General features: G+C 58.7%; 4 protein-coding genes across 4 annotated transcripts; 1 reads left to right on the top strand and 3 right to left on the bottom strand.

Annotated features, from left to right (window-relative positions):
- Nucleotides 1–966: 966 nt before the first annotated feature.
- On the bottom strand, nucleotides 967–2,319 carry ENV7 (Serine/threonine-protein kinase env7; the record flags this gene model as incomplete). Its single annotated transcript, XM_066781213.1, has 3 exons — nucleotides 967–1,502; nucleotides 1,552–2,113; nucleotides 2,191–2,319. The coding sequence occupies 3 exons, from the start codon at nucleotides 2,317–2,319 to the stop codon at nucleotides 967–969; spliced, it is 1,227 nt and encodes a 408-aa protein (XP_066628215.1).
- Nucleotides 2,320–4,293: 1,974 nt separating this feature from the next.
- PFA4 (Palmitoyltransferase) lies at nucleotides 4,294–5,862 on the bottom strand (the record flags this gene model as incomplete). Its single annotated transcript, XM_066781212.1, has 4 exons — nucleotides 4,294–4,745; nucleotides 4,799–4,849; nucleotides 4,934–5,460; nucleotides 5,507–5,862. The coding sequence occupies 4 exons, from the start codon at nucleotides 5,860–5,862 to the stop codon at nucleotides 4,294–4,296; spliced, it is 1,386 nt and encodes a 461-aa protein (XP_066628214.1).
- A 275-nt stretch (nucleotides 5,863–6,137) lies between these two features.
- On the top strand, nucleotides 6,138–8,195 carry ECM39 (Dol-P-Man:Man(7)GlcNAc(2)-PP-Dol alpha-1,6-mannosyltransferase; the record flags this gene model as incomplete). The annotated part of the gene is made up of 4 exons (XM_066781211.1): nucleotides 6,138–6,153; nucleotides 6,210–6,488; nucleotides 6,537–6,710; nucleotides 6,757–8,195. The coding sequence occupies 4 exons, from the start codon at nucleotides 6,138–6,140 to the stop codon at nucleotides 8,193–8,195; spliced, it is 1,908 nt and encodes a 635-aa protein (XP_066628213.1).
- Nucleotides 8,196–12,155: 3,960 nt separating this feature from the next.
- On the bottom strand, nucleotides 12,156–14,254 carry SLS55_009816 (uncharacterized protein; the record flags this gene model as incomplete). The annotated part of the gene is made up of 2 exons (XM_066781210.1): nucleotides 12,156–13,877; nucleotides 14,003–14,254. The coding sequence occupies 2 exons, from the start codon at nucleotides 14,252–14,254 to the stop codon at nucleotides 12,156–12,158; spliced, it is 1,974 nt and encodes a 657-aa protein (XP_066628212.1).
- Between the last annotated feature and the right edge of the window lie 1,821 nt (nucleotides 14,255–16,075).

The following is a 16,075-nucleotide window of genomic DNA, read 5'->3' as shown; positions in this document are numbered from 1 at the left end:
GTCGAGCAAAGAGTGCCAAGGCAGATGCCAGTCGTCGATAAGCCGTGCGTTGCGAAGGCCAAGGCTCGGAGGATGAGGAGAGGGTGATATGAGCGGCGCGGTGATATACAGGTCCGCCGCTGGAAACGGAAGGTGCATCGCCCGACACGAGTCCTCCCCGCTCGCGAGCATGACGAGCCTGTTTAGTCGTTGCCGCCTGTGCCCAGCTGCAGCTTCCTGCGAATCCTGCGCGGGGGCCGAGATGCGCAATCCGGGGTGCTCTTGTCGCCACGAGGCAACTGTGTATCTGCACGCCTGTCCGCAACCCTCCGGCGACAATCCTTCAGCAGCGTGGAGGCGAGCTCCGGCGTTGGACGCGGAGGCCATGAGTATTACGGGGCAAGGACGTGCTAGTGGAGTAGCCGCTCCGCCTTCGCTAAGCGGTCAAGCTCTGCTGCCATGGCCTGCTCGAAGCCGCAATATTCGCCATCGTTGGCTCATCTCGCACGGCATCGCTTTCCCTGGTTCTCGACTGCAGCCGACGCGGCTGCACGACATGCATTGTGCTGGATCCAGAAGCAGCAAACGGCTAGGGCCGGCGTCCCCCGGACTCTTGTCAGGTACAGCCGATGCGCAATCGACACCCATGTCCGGCAAAAGACATTTCGAAATTGAAGGTCGCCCGCAGCGTGACTCGGTCTGCATTGACCTGGAATCCCTCGCTAGTCTGACGTGACGGCTGGCTGCATCTACCGTCGACATGGTCTCACATCCGTGCGACGCGACTGAAGCTGAATTATATTTCATCAAATGCTGTCTCCTGCCGGCTGGTCTTGAGAAAGCTTATTCTCGGACCAAACCTGCATGCAAGACCAAAGCAACGAGAATTAAAATGGCAGCCCCGCACCAGTGAACACCCAATTGCCAATAAACGTGCCTGACGCCTGCCCGGGTATCAAAACAGCACTCCGCAACCTCTCCTCAGCTTCAGTCGTCAACCCCGTCGTCCTCGGGCAGCGCCGTAATCACATCCTCCACAATCCGAATCAGCTCATCCACGTCCGGCCGCTCCGACGGCTCGACGCTCAAACATTGTCTCACCACCTCCTTGACCTGGTCGCTGATGCTGCCTTCCTGCCGAGTCGCAGTTGTGGCCGCCTGCTTCTGCCTCCCGTGCTGTTCCTGCGCCGAGCTCTCATCCGGGAAGCGCCAGTCGCCGCCAAGCACGCAGAGACTCAGGCTGCCGCCAGTCTCCTCGGAGCGCGCCTCAAAAGGCGACTTGCCCACGAGACATGCATACAGCGTACAGCCAAGAGACCAAATGTCAACCTTGGTATCGACTGCTGTGTCAGTCTTGACATCGAACAATTCCGGGGCCCGGTACGGCATGGTGCTGTGTTCGGCTGCCGTGTCTTGCACCTGCAGAGCTAACGAGCGCGATGTGATCTGGATGGGCGATGGTGCAAGAGAGCCCAGATCCATAAGGATGGGCGTCTTGCCGTCGTCCGCAATCATGATGTTGCCTGGGCTACAGTCAGTCGAGCTCCTTTTGATGCGAGATGGAGTGCTCACCTGGTTTGATATCCCTGTGCGCGTACGCGCGCTGTTGCCCCGGCGCAACCCCATCCTGAGCCGCCGTGACCTCGTCGTCCATCAGAGGCTCTGCCGCCTCGTCGCCAGCCTCATCCGCAGCCTCCGCATCAGCCCGAGCAGCCTGCTGTCTCACCCTCTTCGCCTTTGCCTGGCTCGCCGTTCCACCGGGCGCCCCCTTGACCTTGTACTGATGCATGGCCTTCAGCGCCCTGCACACGCCGAGAAACAGAATCATCAGCCGGCGCTCCGGGAAGTTCGTGTGGTTGACGAGGTTCGCATTGATCATGTCCTGCAGGTTGCCTCTTCGGTAGTACGGAAGTAGAATGTACACCGTCTTCGCGCCCGGGTCCGACTTGTCCGACGCGATGCTGTGGTCTATGCAATGAATGATGTTGGGGTGCGGCGAGAATAGGCTGTACGCCTCGACTTCCTTGAGCGCCTGCGACACCGACTCCTGGCCGAAGGGACACCGTATCTTCTTGAGCGCATACAGGTTCGCGCCGGAGCCGTCTTGAACGAGGTAGACGTAGGAGAAGCCGCCCTGCACGAAGAGTCGCCTCATTAGCATCGCGCCAATCTTCGGCTGCACCGAGGGGATGCTGGACCGCCTGGACGTACCTCGCCGAGAAGGCGCAAGATCTTGAAGCTGCGGCCATTGATTTTAAGTTGCGGCGTGCCGGGGAAGCATGACATGCAATTGGTCAGGGAATAGACTAGGTCGAGGACGTATGAGCCTAATGATGCCATGCTGAAGCGGGAGGCGACGCCGTCCGGATAGGAATCGTCTCGGAAGGACGAGTGGTGGTCGGGGAAATCGGGGTGGTAACCGCTACGGGCGATGCGCGATAACTCCAGTTTGGCTGATTCGAGGGTGATGGTGATGGGATGTGATACAAGGGTCTCTTGGCAGGCGGAGTGCGGGAAGGTGCGGATTGTGCAAACGTGGAAAGAAGTTGGAGCTGTTGTTGCTGGCTGCGCCTGCGGCTTACGACAGGGCGAGCTTGGGCCGGGAGTCCGGCCGCCTGGCCGCCTGAGGCAGCGACCCTGACACGTGCTCGGCCAGCCGAACTGATGTCTACCAGCGTCTACCACGAGGTGAGATTGCGCTTTCCGTGGGTGAACTCTAGCACTTCCAGGCCGATGTCGGTATCAGTGAAGGCATTCTACATAGAGCCATGATTCACCATGCTGTGGCCAACGTCATGCGGAGGACCATGCGGTCCATATATTGGGTTCCTTGGACACGACCGCAACCCCTCATTCGGCGTGAGACATTCCTGCAGCTTTGAGCGATAATTCCCCACGTCTGACTGGTCACTAAGCTCGTTCAATGGTCCTGTTATCATTCCGATATCGGACCTTCCACATGTAGCACTACTCCTCCAACATCAACATAAATACCCCGCAAGCTTGCTTCAACAATCCGTAGAACACCGCAAGTGTTAAGTCTGCACCTGAATTAGGCGGCAATCATGGCTGCGTCTCAAGATGAGAAGAAAGACCGCTGGTCTTCCAAAGTCAGTATCTTCGTGCAATTCCACGCGACATCGTCGCAATCCAAGACATAGCTCAACCTATGACTCCGGCAACCCTTACAGCTCTAGAGTGTCCTAACGCTATGGACGACAACTAACCATTCCCAACCTCCAGGAATACAACACCGCCGCCTCCTTCGTCCCCCAGCTCACCAAGACCGTCCTCTCCTACCTCTCCCCCGACTCGACCGACCACATCCTCGACATCGGTTGCGGCGACGGGCCCCTCACCGCGTATCTTGCTTCGCTCGTCCCGCAAGGCTCCGTCCTCGGCCTCGACGCCTCCCCCTCCATGATCCAGACCGCGCAAGAAGAGCACGCCTCCCTCCCCAACATCTCCTTCCGAGTCGCCGACTGCGTAAGTTCTCTTCATTCCCATCCGCAAAAGGAAAAAAAAAAACCCCTCCCAAAACTACTCAGTACTCCCCTGACTAACACCCCCGGCCAACACAACAGTCCGACCTCCCCACCTCCGCCCCCGACCTCTTCACCACCACCACCCCCTCATCCCCTCCGTTCACCAAAATCTTCTCCAACGCCGCCCTCCACTGGATCCTCCGCGCCCCCCACGCGCGCGGCGTCAGCAGCGTCGGCGTCGACTCCGAAAAGACGAAGACGAAGACAATCTTCCACCACCTCTCCACGCTCCTCCAGCCAAACGGCACGTTAGTCCTCGAAACCGGCGGCGCCGGCAACGTCGCCGAAGTCCTCACGGCCCTCACCGCCGCTCTCGCGCACCACGGCGCCGCCCCCTCGCTGGCGGCGGCGCGCGAGGTCAGCCCGTGGTACTTTGCGTCCGAGGCGTGGATGCGGGCGAGGCTGGAGGAGGCGGGGTTGGTGGTGGAGAGGGTGGAGAGCGAGTACCGGCCGACGCGGATGACGGACGAGAGCGGGGGCGGGGTGGAGGGGTGGGTAAGGTTGTTCGGGAAGGCGTTTTTGGAGCGCGTGCCCGAGGAGGGGGGTAGGCGGGAGGAGGTGGTGAGGTGGGTGGTGGAGGCGTTGAGGGGGAGTTGCGAGAGAGAGGATGGGAGTTGGTGGTTGGGGTATGTGCGGTTGAGGGCGGTGGCGAGGAAGCCGGCGTGCTGATGCTTGATCCTTGATTTTTTTTTTTCGTTGTGTGCTGCGTCTTGGTGAGGGGTGATGACAAACAATGGCATGCTTTTTTTTCGTTAGACCTGCGACTGTCTCAACTGCCCGTTGCTGCTACAGCCGCTGCAGCCGCCTTTCTCCGCCTCATCAGCTCGCTCAGCGGCACGTCGTCCTCGTCGTAAAACTCCGCCTCCTCATCCACACCAAAGTCCCTCAGCCTCTCCCCTTCCGAGTTCCTCCACGCCTCCTCTCCGGACTCTTCTCCACTGCCGTCGCCCTCATCCTCACTCGCCGTCTCATCGCCGGGGTCGAAGCTGCCCTCTCGTCCAGCAGGACCGTTGCCAATGCGCTTGTGGAAGGGGCGTCTGCGCTGCAGGCCCGGGCTTTGCCAGCGCTTGAGGTCCTCTTCCTGTCGCCTCTTGAAATCCACCATGGCCTGCTGGTCGTCGTAGTCCGGGACGGAGTGGGTAAAGGCGTCTTCGGGGTTGAACGTGCGCTTGGGGCGGGGCATGCGGTCCGGGTCGGGAGGAGGCCAAGTGACGGATAGGTCTTTTGAACTAACATGAGTTCCGGCTCTGTTGGGGGTTTCAATAGTTACTTACCTTCGAAGCCGTTGACCTCGAAATTGAGGCCAGTTTCATTTGGCGGGGTTGCTGCAAGTGGCCAGAGCCACGCCAGGGGCTATGCCTTGATGTCAGTGGCGTGGACAGAGAAGGGGTTGTTCGAGATGGGTGAACCCACGTTCCCGGTGCCCATGGCCTGCGCCATGTTGGCGAAGATGCCGATATCGTACGGAAACTCCTGCTTCTTGATCCTGACCCTCTTCCCATCCGGCGCCTCCAGCTGCCCACCCAGATACCGTGCCCGGTTTACCAGCGTCTCGTGCCTCTCAATCTCCCAGCTCTCGATTGTGGTGACGTTCTGGCCGAACATCTGGCCGAAGCGCAGCGTCATGATGCCGACGCCGAAGAGGGTGAGCGAGTTGACGACGATCAAGACGAAGAGGTGGGAGAGCTGGGGGGCGGTTGGGCCGAGGTACTGTCCGTCGGATGAGTAGGAAGCAGGGCAGCGGGAGCAGAAGGCGTAACGCACGCTTGGGAGATGCCTCTTATGCCAGATCTCAGCGCAGCGGACGTAGAGCAAGTACTCGTTGTAGCCTAGCGCAAGAGTGGCGTAGACAATGGTGCGCAGGAAGTGCGGGTAGGTGGTGTGGGAGACACAGTTTGCCAGCCACGGGCAGTGGTGGTCCATCTTGGGAATACATCTACATTCGTTATTAACCTATCTACTGGGAGCGCTTAGGGCAGTACCTTTGGCAGGTCTTGCAGTGGTGGGTGCGCGGCGGCTTGGGAGCGTCACATTTGCTGCACCAGCGCGGCCGCACTGTAGGAGCATCCTCATCCTTCGCCTTCACGGGGGTGTCCTCTCCATGCACTCTCACGGGTTCGGGCACCCAGCCTTTCGGCACGCGACCCGGGTCAGCCAGGCAGGCACGGGCGAAGCTGATGAGCAGACACGCGAGAAGGACATTCAACTTTATGGCCTGGTCTTTCTCCAGAGGGTGTGGGTCGAGGTGCGGGTACAGGAGCTGCGACGAGTAACCAAGCACGGCGATGAGGATGACGACGGCGGGAACAGCGAGCGACGAGGCCGCGAAGGCGGCCATTGCGGGTGAGCGGGAAGCCGAAGTCGCGGTGATATGGAGGCGGAAGGTTTACGCGTGGATCAGCGGCGATCCATGGGCATCTGTAACGGCCGTGGTGGCAGGCGTGTTGCGCGGAGGTGGACGGGGAGCATGGCGGAGCGAGGCTGTGGGAGGTGACGCGCCGCCGCCGCTCGCTTGCCGACATCAAGCAATCAACACCTCCCTCTGCCTTCAACGCCCATTCCTCCACCACTGCGCTCCTTTTCTTGCGGAACAGAACGACATGAGCCGCCACAATGAATCCGATCCTTGGTGAGTCTGCTCTCCCCCGCCTGTCTCGTTACACACGATTCTGATTGCAGCGGCAGAATCATTCCTCTCGCTTCTTATTCCGGCCGTCATCCTGCTCCACCTGGCGTGGGCCCCTTACACCAAAGTCGAGGAATCATTCAATATCCAGGCCGTCCATGACATCCTCGTCCACGGCGTCCCGACCGAAAACGCCTCGGATTTCTTTGCTGAGCACTATGACCACGTTTCCTTTCCTGGCTCCGTCCCCCGCACCTTCGCCGGCGCATTGGTGCTCGCCGGCTTGTCCAGGCCATTCGTGACTTGGCTGAGCTCGCCTCCCCAGGTGCAATTGCTTGGTAAACGCTCCGCCAAAGTGGCATGCTTCTCGTGCTGAAGGTGACCAGTTCGCGCAATCCTCGGCCTGCTCAATGCATTCGCCCTACTCTCCTTCCGCAGGGCCGTGTGGAAGGTTTTCGGGAAGGCTGCCAGCAACTGGTTTGTTCTGTTCCAAGCAACCCAATTCCATCTCATGTACTATGCATCCCGTACTCTTCCCAACATGTACGCTTTTGCAATGAGTGAGTGCCTCCCTTCCCTCTCCCTTCCACATCTAACCGTATCGAGGCACACTCGCATTGAGCTTCTACCTGCAGTCCCTCGTCACCCCTAACGGGGTGCTGGCAACCAAACGGCTCCGCCTCTGCTTCTACCTCCTCACCATCGCCGGCATAGTCTTCCGTTCCGAGCTCGCCCTGTTCCTCATCTGCCTCGTCCTGCACCAGCTCCTGCAGCGCGTCCCCACCAGCGGCCTCTTCCCCTTCCTCAACTTCGTCATCCCCTCGGGCCTCGCCGGTGCCTTCATCGGCCTCCTCATCACCGTCCCCATCGACACCTACTTCTGGCGCACCTACCCCCGCCCCCTGTGGCCCGAATGGTCCGCCTTTGCCTACAACACCCTGCAAGGCCACGCCTCGGACTGGGGCACCTCGCCCGCGCACTACTACTTCCTCTCCGCCCTCCCTAAGCTCCTCCTCAACCCCCTCACCTACGCCCTCCTCCTCCCCCTCTCCCTCCTCAACGCCGCCACCCGCGGACCCGCCGCCGCCCTCCTCGGCCCCTGCTTCGCCTTCATCACCATCTACAGCGCCCTCCCCCACAAGGAGTGGCGCTTCGTCATCTACGTCGTGCCCGCGCTGACGGCCTGCGCCGCCGCCAGCGCCGGCTGGATCTCGACCCGCTACGCCAAGGCCCGCGCCTACCGCATCGCCAGCTGGGCGCTGCTGGCCTCGGTCGCGCTCTCGGGCGTCGTCAGCGCCGCGCTGCTCGCCATCTCGGCGCAAAACTACCCCGGCGGCGCCGCGCTGGTGCGGCTGCACGGCATCGTCGCCATGCAGGAAGACGCGGGCGGCAACGCCGTCGAGCTGCGGCCGCGCGTCCGGGTGCACCTCGACAACCTCGCGTGCCAGACGGGCGTCACGCATTTCCTCGAAAAGGGCGGGCCGGGCCTGCTGCTGCTGCCTGACGAGAGCGACGGTGGCGAGAACGCACAGCAGCAGCCGGAGCGCGACGGCGAATGGGCGCTCCGCGCCGACGGCGGCATCGACTACGTCCCGTACACGGACGCGGAAAAGGCGCGCCGCGCGGAGGAACGGCAACAGTCGTCCTCCTTGTCGTCCGCGGACCGCTGGGTCTACGACAAGACGGACGACCCGGACGCCCTGCTCGACCCGGCTTTCTGGCAGGGCTTCGACTTCGCCCTGGCCGAGCGCCCCGAGAAGGTCATCGGCAAGTGGGAGGTCGTCGACGTCGTCTACGCGTACGGCGGCATCCGCATCGTGCGGCCCGGCGAGAAGTTGGGCGAGGTGCTGGGCGGCGTCGAAGAGGGGCTCGCGCCGCGGAGCGAGAGCTTGAGGCGGTTGGTGTTGGGCGTTGACGAGAGGAAGACCGGGTGGGTTTGGGGCGCGCTGGAGGATCTGGTGAGGGAGAAGGTTATGAGGGGGTGGTGGGTGGGCGTAAGGTTGGAGCCGAAGATTCGGATTTTGAAGAGGTTGGCGGGGGTGTAGATGATGTGGTAGGGTGTGGTGTGGTTTTGGATGTTGGGGACTGAGTTGGCGTCGTTCGGGCTGGTGGACATTGCCCTCTTCCATGTCTCACGAATGTACTGCAGTCTTTCTGTGTGGGCGCTTGAAGGAGAGACCTGGACGCAGATGTAGGATTCGAAACTACGAAAATACCTGGACGTTAACCTCGGCCGCGCACGTAGGTAAAGTGTAGTGTTTAGCGGGAAGGTTTTGAGAAATGCCAGATTCATTTACGACCGATTGCATCGGATAGGTAATACTTGACTCGTGATAAGAGGGCATTAAGCTTAGGCCAGCTCACATGTGTATGAACGGAGCCGCACCAGACCTACCCGACGCCTTGCATCTTTAAAAGCAACTAGTAGACCGCTCGTACTTTCTCTTTTCCTCTTCATATAGTGTGCCTTTTCGTCGGTGATTGAGTACAACTGGGTGCCTACTGTGTCGGTGACCAGGACGAAGCCGAAATAATATTTCACTCCACCACTGATATATGCGGCGCTCGCCCGCATCAAGCACCAATGAAGCTCGGGAGCTAATCGCGCTACTGATGGAGATCATCATATCTCATGAGCGCTGCAATCACCCTCTCCACCCCGGCATTATAGGCGTAGGCGAAGTGACGCGAAAGACACGACCGCGGAGAGAAGAGCAGTACGTAGCCAGCTAACCGAGGTTAGTTAACCTTTGTGCGTTGCATTTTCAACCGAGCAGTACTACCATGCGTAGGAAGCTTTACTCGACTGCCAGTGCTGGCTCTCTGCTTCCCCAGACTCCATGTACGGATAATGGAGGTTCAAATAGCGTCAGGAACATCAGAGCTGGGTGTCACCGGGCCCTTCGCATGGGGGCGTGCGTTGTCAGTGCGCGTTTTCCCGGGTGGCTGGTCAGCTGTGTGATGTGGTTGGGGCTCATCCGGTGCGTGTGGGCTCGCGGACGGGGTTTCTGGAGCATAAAAAGGAGGGTCGTGCTTCTCATGCCGTCCAGCTTTCGAAGTACACACAATGCTGAGCCTGTAGTCTTGACAATACTACGATACGATGGCACTTTGTTTGCCTTACACTATCTTGAACAACTACTTGACTCACCTATGCGAGCGGTGGAAAGGCGGTGTATCCAAAGATGAGCAGTATTTTTGAATGATGATGGCTGAGGAGCGAAGGGTAATGCTGTGGAACAGTATCTGTTTGTAGAGGATGGGATATCATTTTCAAGGCTTCTGGGAGCGTCTATCCCTTTCCCAAAACCAGAAAGAGCAATAGCGCTTATGTCCAGCTAATCGCTCCAATTCGCTCCAAGATGACCCAGATGATATGTGTCCTATCAGATAGGGAAGCATGACTCTTAGCATCAGGTTGTTAAGCTGATTGTACTCATGATTTTATGATGCTGCGTATCATCTCCACGCATTCAATGGCATGATGTGAAGTGCTGACGAAGTATCGTAAACCTTCCAGGGAGAGTGCAGAACGAGTGAATTGTGTATTCATCTCTACTGAAATCCTACAGACTGTTGCCGCTGTGTCAAGGTAATTGCACCTCCATCCAAGGGCGGCCTATATGCATGCTGTGAAACTTCCCCGGATCATGTGCCATGCAGTTCCTACGGATCTTATGGTAAATGGCCTGACGTCATCTTTTCCTCCGAGACATTCTCGTTCTTATATAAAAGGAGATCAGTTCGCCATGGGTCGTTCTTCATCGCCGAAGGAAATCATATCATCCAACAGGGCTAAACCACTGTCTGTGGTCGCTGCCGTCTTCAGCATTTTCATCAGGAAACTCGACTTCTTTGTTTCTGTCTCCGGGGTTCTTGGTGGGTTAGTCACTCCCAGACCAGTACCAGCGGGGTCCCTGCTCCCATATAACTAGTTGGTGGCCCTCAGCATGAGGATGTCATGCTGCAGTTCTGCCGCAATGCTTCAAGCCGCAAACCCGGACATCATCTTCTGAGTTCAGCGCTCTCTACCATTATGTTCTGCTGATCGAGAGAGACTCGGCATGATATTTTGATTTCTCCGCGTTGGGTGGAAGGCTACGCAATCTTCACCGAGGGGGCCACGGCACCAGTGTTTTCCGTGCATTCCCCGAGGCCTCTTAGCAGAACTTGTCCTTGACAGATTCAGAAAGGTTTCAAGACGCACACAGCTGTCTTTAAATACATATTTGAAGGGAGACTTCCACGGTGGAATTTGAGGCGGCACAGGCCAAGGCGTCCGTTGGATGTGCACCGGTCACCGGGTGATGCCTATCACAGGGACATTTGCTGAAGATCCGGGGGTCTGCGGCGCCTGATAAGCTTGAGTATATCACGCATGTTGCGGAGTGCGGTGAATAAAAGGTCATTGACCGATCCTTTCCATGCTTCGGTATGCAACCAGCGTTCATGGACTTGAACCGCACAAGTTCGAAACTAAGGAGAATAGAGCATCACGAACTGTGTTGAGTTGCGTGAGGTTCTTATGCAAGTTTCCTCGATCCTCACAGCAGGTAATCGGTCAGGCCGTATCACCAGCAATGGGGGTTGATGGCGAGTACCTGCACACGCGCTCCATGATGCCGAGCAGCAAGAAGCATAGAAACTGCGCCATGCGAGATTCATGGCAACGGTCCACCACAGGCTGCGACCTTGTATGTACATCTCGCCAACTTAGTCGGGGCACAGCGAACTCTTGGAGTATGTAGGCATACTGGGTCATACCACACCAGTTCTCTACCCACATCCTCACACTTCTCAGGTACCAAGACAGCACGTACTGAACGTTTTATACCGAGGACACGTACCACGAGACTGGAAACACACGCGCGCGGCCTTCCATCACGAGCCACCGCACCCCGCATAGAACGCAAAAGCCAGTCTGTCACGAGGCAAACGTTCCTGCCTGCATGCCCTGCAACCTGCCATCTACCAGCCATAAAAACCCCGCCTTCTCAACCAGCTTTTACCTCTCCACTCCAGGGCAAAGATGAGCTTCACTCACAATTACTAATGTATGACAGCAAGCATACTGCTGTTGTGGCGGGCCCGCGTCCGTGCAAGATTAAGTTCCACTTCCCCGCCGTCGTTCCAATCATTCAGTCAGTCAGTCAGTCAGTCAGTCAGTCAGTCAGTCAGTCAGTCAGTCAGTCAGTCAGTCAGTCAGTCAGTCAGTCAACCAGTCACCCCGAGTCCGGCATCTTCACCAACCCTCATCTCACTGGCGCTGATCAGCATCGTAGAAAGATGATGGTGGTGTGCGGCAAGTCCTGATGCTGACGACGACGACGATTTAGTCATCGTGAGGCTGACATGTGGATGGATGGAGAAGATGGCGCCGCCCGCCAGCACTGATCTGTGGCGAGTCAGCTTGTGAGTGTAGAGGGAGAGACAAGGGCCCGCCAGTTCGTATCGCCTTCAACATCTGTCCATGCCCGTGCAGAAGTGTTGTTTCTGGAAGAAGCGTAGAGGCGCCGGACGAGCCCCCTTTTTATATGGCTGGTTATTCGCCACGACCGAAGTGCACGAGAGCTTGTTAGCGGAGCGGGCGGGTCACGAGTGAGATGTATTCGCCTCTCCTTGAGTGAAGCGGCAGTTTCATCCGTGGGTAGCTGAGGCAAACAACTGGGCGTAGATGCAGACTTTCAAAGCCATACCAAGACATCCAGACAGACGTGATCTTCAACGTCCCAAGTAAACGGTACAAAAGATCACCTCCGAGACAACGTCTGAAAAGAGTTTAAATCATCGTGACATAACATGTCCGTACCATGCTGTTCAAATTCTTCTTTCCATATGCATATGCATTTCCCTTCTCATGTATAATCCTAGAGAGAGAAGACTCCGTATATATGCCCGCCCGCCAGAACGCCATGCTCAAGAAAGACATCCAAGACTTTTTGTATTTCAAGCATTCCATTCAAATGACCACCCATCTTTGATCTCGTCCGACCAATCCCGTCATCTCAAGCCGGCACATCCTTCGCGCTCGCGCTCGCACTCCCACCGCTCTTCTCCCCCTCGCCATCCCCCAGCACATCCACGGCGCTGCCCCCGTCCACCGACCTCTTCTCGCCGGTCGTCTCTGCCGCGGTAGCAACAGTCGTTCCCGTCAAGCCCGTCATGCCGGACTTGGCCGTCGCGCGCGACTGGGCGCCCGCCGCGCTGCGCTTCGCCGCCCTCCTCTCCTCGTCCGCCTCCATGCCCGCCTTCTGGTCCTCGTGGCTGTTCGCCAGCGTCTTGCTCCTGATGAGCAGCGACACCAGCAGCCCCAGGCCCGCGAAGCACACGTACACGATCCACATCTGCGACAGCGAGTCCGCAAACGCCTCCCGCGCGACCTCCCTCTGCGCCGGCGGCAGGGCGCCGACGATTTCCGAGTTGGCGCCCGCGGAGCCGCCGGCGAGTTGGCCGGCGAGTTGCGGGCCGAGCGAGCGCGACAGCGTGGCCTGGTGTTTCTGCATCTCGTTCTGGAAGACGACGCCGCCGATGACGACGGAGATGGCCGTGGCCAGGTTGCGCACGAAGCCGAACGTCGCCGTCGCCGTTGCGATGTCCTTCGGGTGGACGTGCGCCTGCAATGCGATGAGGGGCGACTGGAAGTTCGGACCGACGCCGATGCCGGCGACGATTTGGTACAGGATGATCTTTGTCCAGGACGAGTGCGCGTCGATGTCGGTGTAGAGGCCGAAGCCGAGGGTCAGGACGGCGAAACCGAAGATGATGCAAGGCAAGTAAGCGCCTGTTTTCTTGATGACGATGCCGGTGGTGGCCGAGACAACGGAAAGAGAGAGGGCGAAGGCGAGAAGGTAGACGCCTGACATGATGGGGCCGGCGCCGCGGACGGCTTGGTAGTAGAGCGGCAGGTAGTACGTCGCCGAGATGAAGACGAAGCCGTGCAGGAAGCACGCCGCCAGAGACGCCAGGTTGGAGCGGTTGGAGAAGATTCGGAGAGGCATGATTGGATACTTGGCCACCTTCCACTCAAGCGCAAGGAAGACGGCGATGGTGACGATGCCGAAGACGATGAGACAGACGACGGTGGGCGAAGACCAGGGGTACGTGACGCCGCCGAACTCGAGGCCGAGGAGCAGCATGACGGTGCCGCCGATGACGGTGAGCGAGCCGGCCCAGTCAATGGCGCGCAGGCCGGCGCCGATGGGGGTGCGTGGGTTGTGCACGTCGAGGAAGAGGACGATGATTGCGAAGGCAACACCGTCGAGCGGCAGGTTGATGTAGAAGCACCATCTCCACGACACGCGCTGAGTGAGGGCACCGCCGATGACGGGCCCCAGGGCGGAGGCCAGCGCCCACACCATGCCGATGATGCCGAAGTACTGGCCGCGGCTACGCATGGAGAAGAGGTCGCTGATGACGATGTTGACCAGGATGATCAGGCCGCCGCCGCCGACGCCCTGGATGGCACGCGCGATGATGAGCATACCAATGTTGATGGACAGGGCAGCGATCAGCGAGCCGATAAAGAAGACGATGTTAGCCACGAGCAGGACTGGCTTGCGGCCGAAAATGTCCGAGAGCTTGCCCCAGAGAGGCGTCGAGGCGGCCGCGGCAAGGTTGAAGGCTGAACCGATCCAGGTGTAGCCGGCGGCAGAGTGGAAGTGAGCACTGATGGTCGGCAGGGCGGTGGTGATGATGGTGATGTCCATTGCGGCGAGGAAGACGGCCATCTGGGAAAGTGTTAGTGAATCCTTGATCTTCCGTCTTTTTCCTATTCATCTCCGACAGTCCATCCAAAAGAAGACCTCTCTTTCTTTTAATCATCCCATCGTCGAAGAAAAAGAATGACACGTACCCCCAGCGCAAACATGATAATGGCAATCTTGGCGGCACTCCTCTCCTTCTCGGGCTCCGGCTTGGCCTCGCCGACATTTGCTCCCTGCAGCGGTGCACCAGCTTCTGCGCTCGCACCGTCCAGCGGCGCGGCGGCAGCGGTTACATTCCTGGGGGCAGAATCGTCGGTGACCGAGGCACCGAATCCAGGCTCGGGGTTAAGGTCGAGGGCGGTGGCGGATTTTGCCGCATCGTCGTCGTGCGGCGAGGACATGATGATTTTGCTCCTATCCAGGTGGCGATGGCCCTGTTGAGGGAGGAGTGTGGACAATTTAAGAAAGCAGTCCGGCAGTTATGCGGCGGGCAAAGCCGTGCGGGTCGGTGTGGCGCGACGCTACGGTGACGCGGCGATAAAAAGTCCAAAGCACGAGGTCCGAGGAGTGGAGGCTATTGCCTTCCGCACGGGTGACTGTTCCTGGTGGTCTCCTGGTGGAAGGAAGAGGGTGAGGCGGTGGGTTTATGGGAGGCCGGAACAAAGAGGACCAAAGGAGGGAGCGGGCTCCGGACCGGGAGTGGGAGCGGGGGAGGGTTGGCAGGGGCAGGGTTGGTGGTGAGGACTCGAAGGGCGAGCGAGAGGGCGAGTGAATGGTTTTAGAGGAGCTGCACGCGGCCGAAACGCGCTCAACTGCCTTGCGGCGGGAAGTGGGCCACGGGCGGTGGCCTCCGGGGTTAAGATCGACTGATGCCGATTTGCTGCTTGATTTGTGCTGCAGATCGGGTGCCTTCCTGTTTGTCGGCGCGGTTAGGTAAGTGCAACTGCCTCTCTTTCTCGCCCTCGCCCTCGGCCTCGGCTTTGGCGTATGGCGACAGCGAAGAGGCGGAGAGCACCAGGGCCCCCGTCGGTGAGCACAGGCATCCATCCTTTGCTGCCTCCATTGGGAAAGACGTTCGGCCATGAAGATTCGAGACGACGCCTCCGACCCCAACGGGCAAAGTGCCGACAACCGGAGATGCAGCCGCGATCGACATGGTCTTCCCGGTCGAAAATACATACAAACGCAGGCTGTGGATACCCTTAGGCCAAGCTTTTTTGGCTGGTGACAAGCTTACCTCGACCGCAACACCGTCGCACCCCGTGGACCTCCCTGTTCCCAGTCACCGCAAACGCCCGGCGGCAGCAGCAGCAGCCCACCCAGGCCCCTGTGTTCCCTTGTCCTCCAATGGCGTCATTAGTGCCCGCCCCTCACCGCCAAGCCGGACGCTTGTAATCTTACGCGACGTCGCCTGATGGCCCTCTGGCCGGGCGGAATTGCGATGGGCCAGCATTTGTTTTGGGAACCTGGTTGTTTCATGCGTGGACGATTTCGCGTCGAGATGAATGGTGGCCGTTCGAAACTGGCCCGGCTGCTGGCCGATCGCCCGTTTCATCCCTTTGTGACGTGCACATGTGATCGTCGCCGAGAACGTGGGCTAAATGCTCCGAATGCGGTAGCAGCCTGGGTCGTTGTCCGCCAATCGATTCATGCAGAGAGCCCGTCGTCGTCGCAAGCAGGTCCATCATCGCGTTTCAACCTGGCTTCGGCTGATGGGCTTCGTATCACAAAGGACATTCTACGCTCGTGAGGGCCTCGCTTGCCATTGTCATTTAAATAATTGCCTCGACCTCAAGCAAAATGCTCTAGTCAACGCAAGCCTCAGCAACAGGAATCCCTAACAAGTTTATGTACGACCGCGCCAGACAAAAACTGCGACTGTTTGTCGGGTCTGCTGCATCTCGAGTGCATCCCTTCGCCAACAAGTGTACTTCTTCAAACCAGCCACACCGATGCTTCTCAACACCATTACTCAATGATGCGTATACCCATCAACTATGCTCAATCTCAATCTGTGAATATTGCCACGACATTCAACGCCTACAGTCGACGTGAGATTTGCACCACAAAGAGACCCAAGTGAATATTGGGGACAGTATCCATTCCGGGATCGGATACTACCAAGCAGATGGTAGGTCTTGCAGGCCGAGTCTCAAACGGAGAGGTTTCCCAATTGATATACTTGAAGCTGCACTGTTCAGCTCGCTCACCTGCGGCACGAT

Source organism: Diplodia seriata (genome assembly GCF_021436955.1).
Source record: "Diplodia seriata strain FDS-637 chromosome Unknown scaffold_11, whole genome shotgun sequence".
NCBI lineage: Eukaryota > Fungi > Ascomycota > Dothideomycetes > Botryosphaeriales > Botryosphaeriaceae > Diplodia > Diplodia seriata.
Note: the sequence above shows the minus strand (reverse complement) of the source record. Positions and strands in the feature narration are given on the sequence as shown.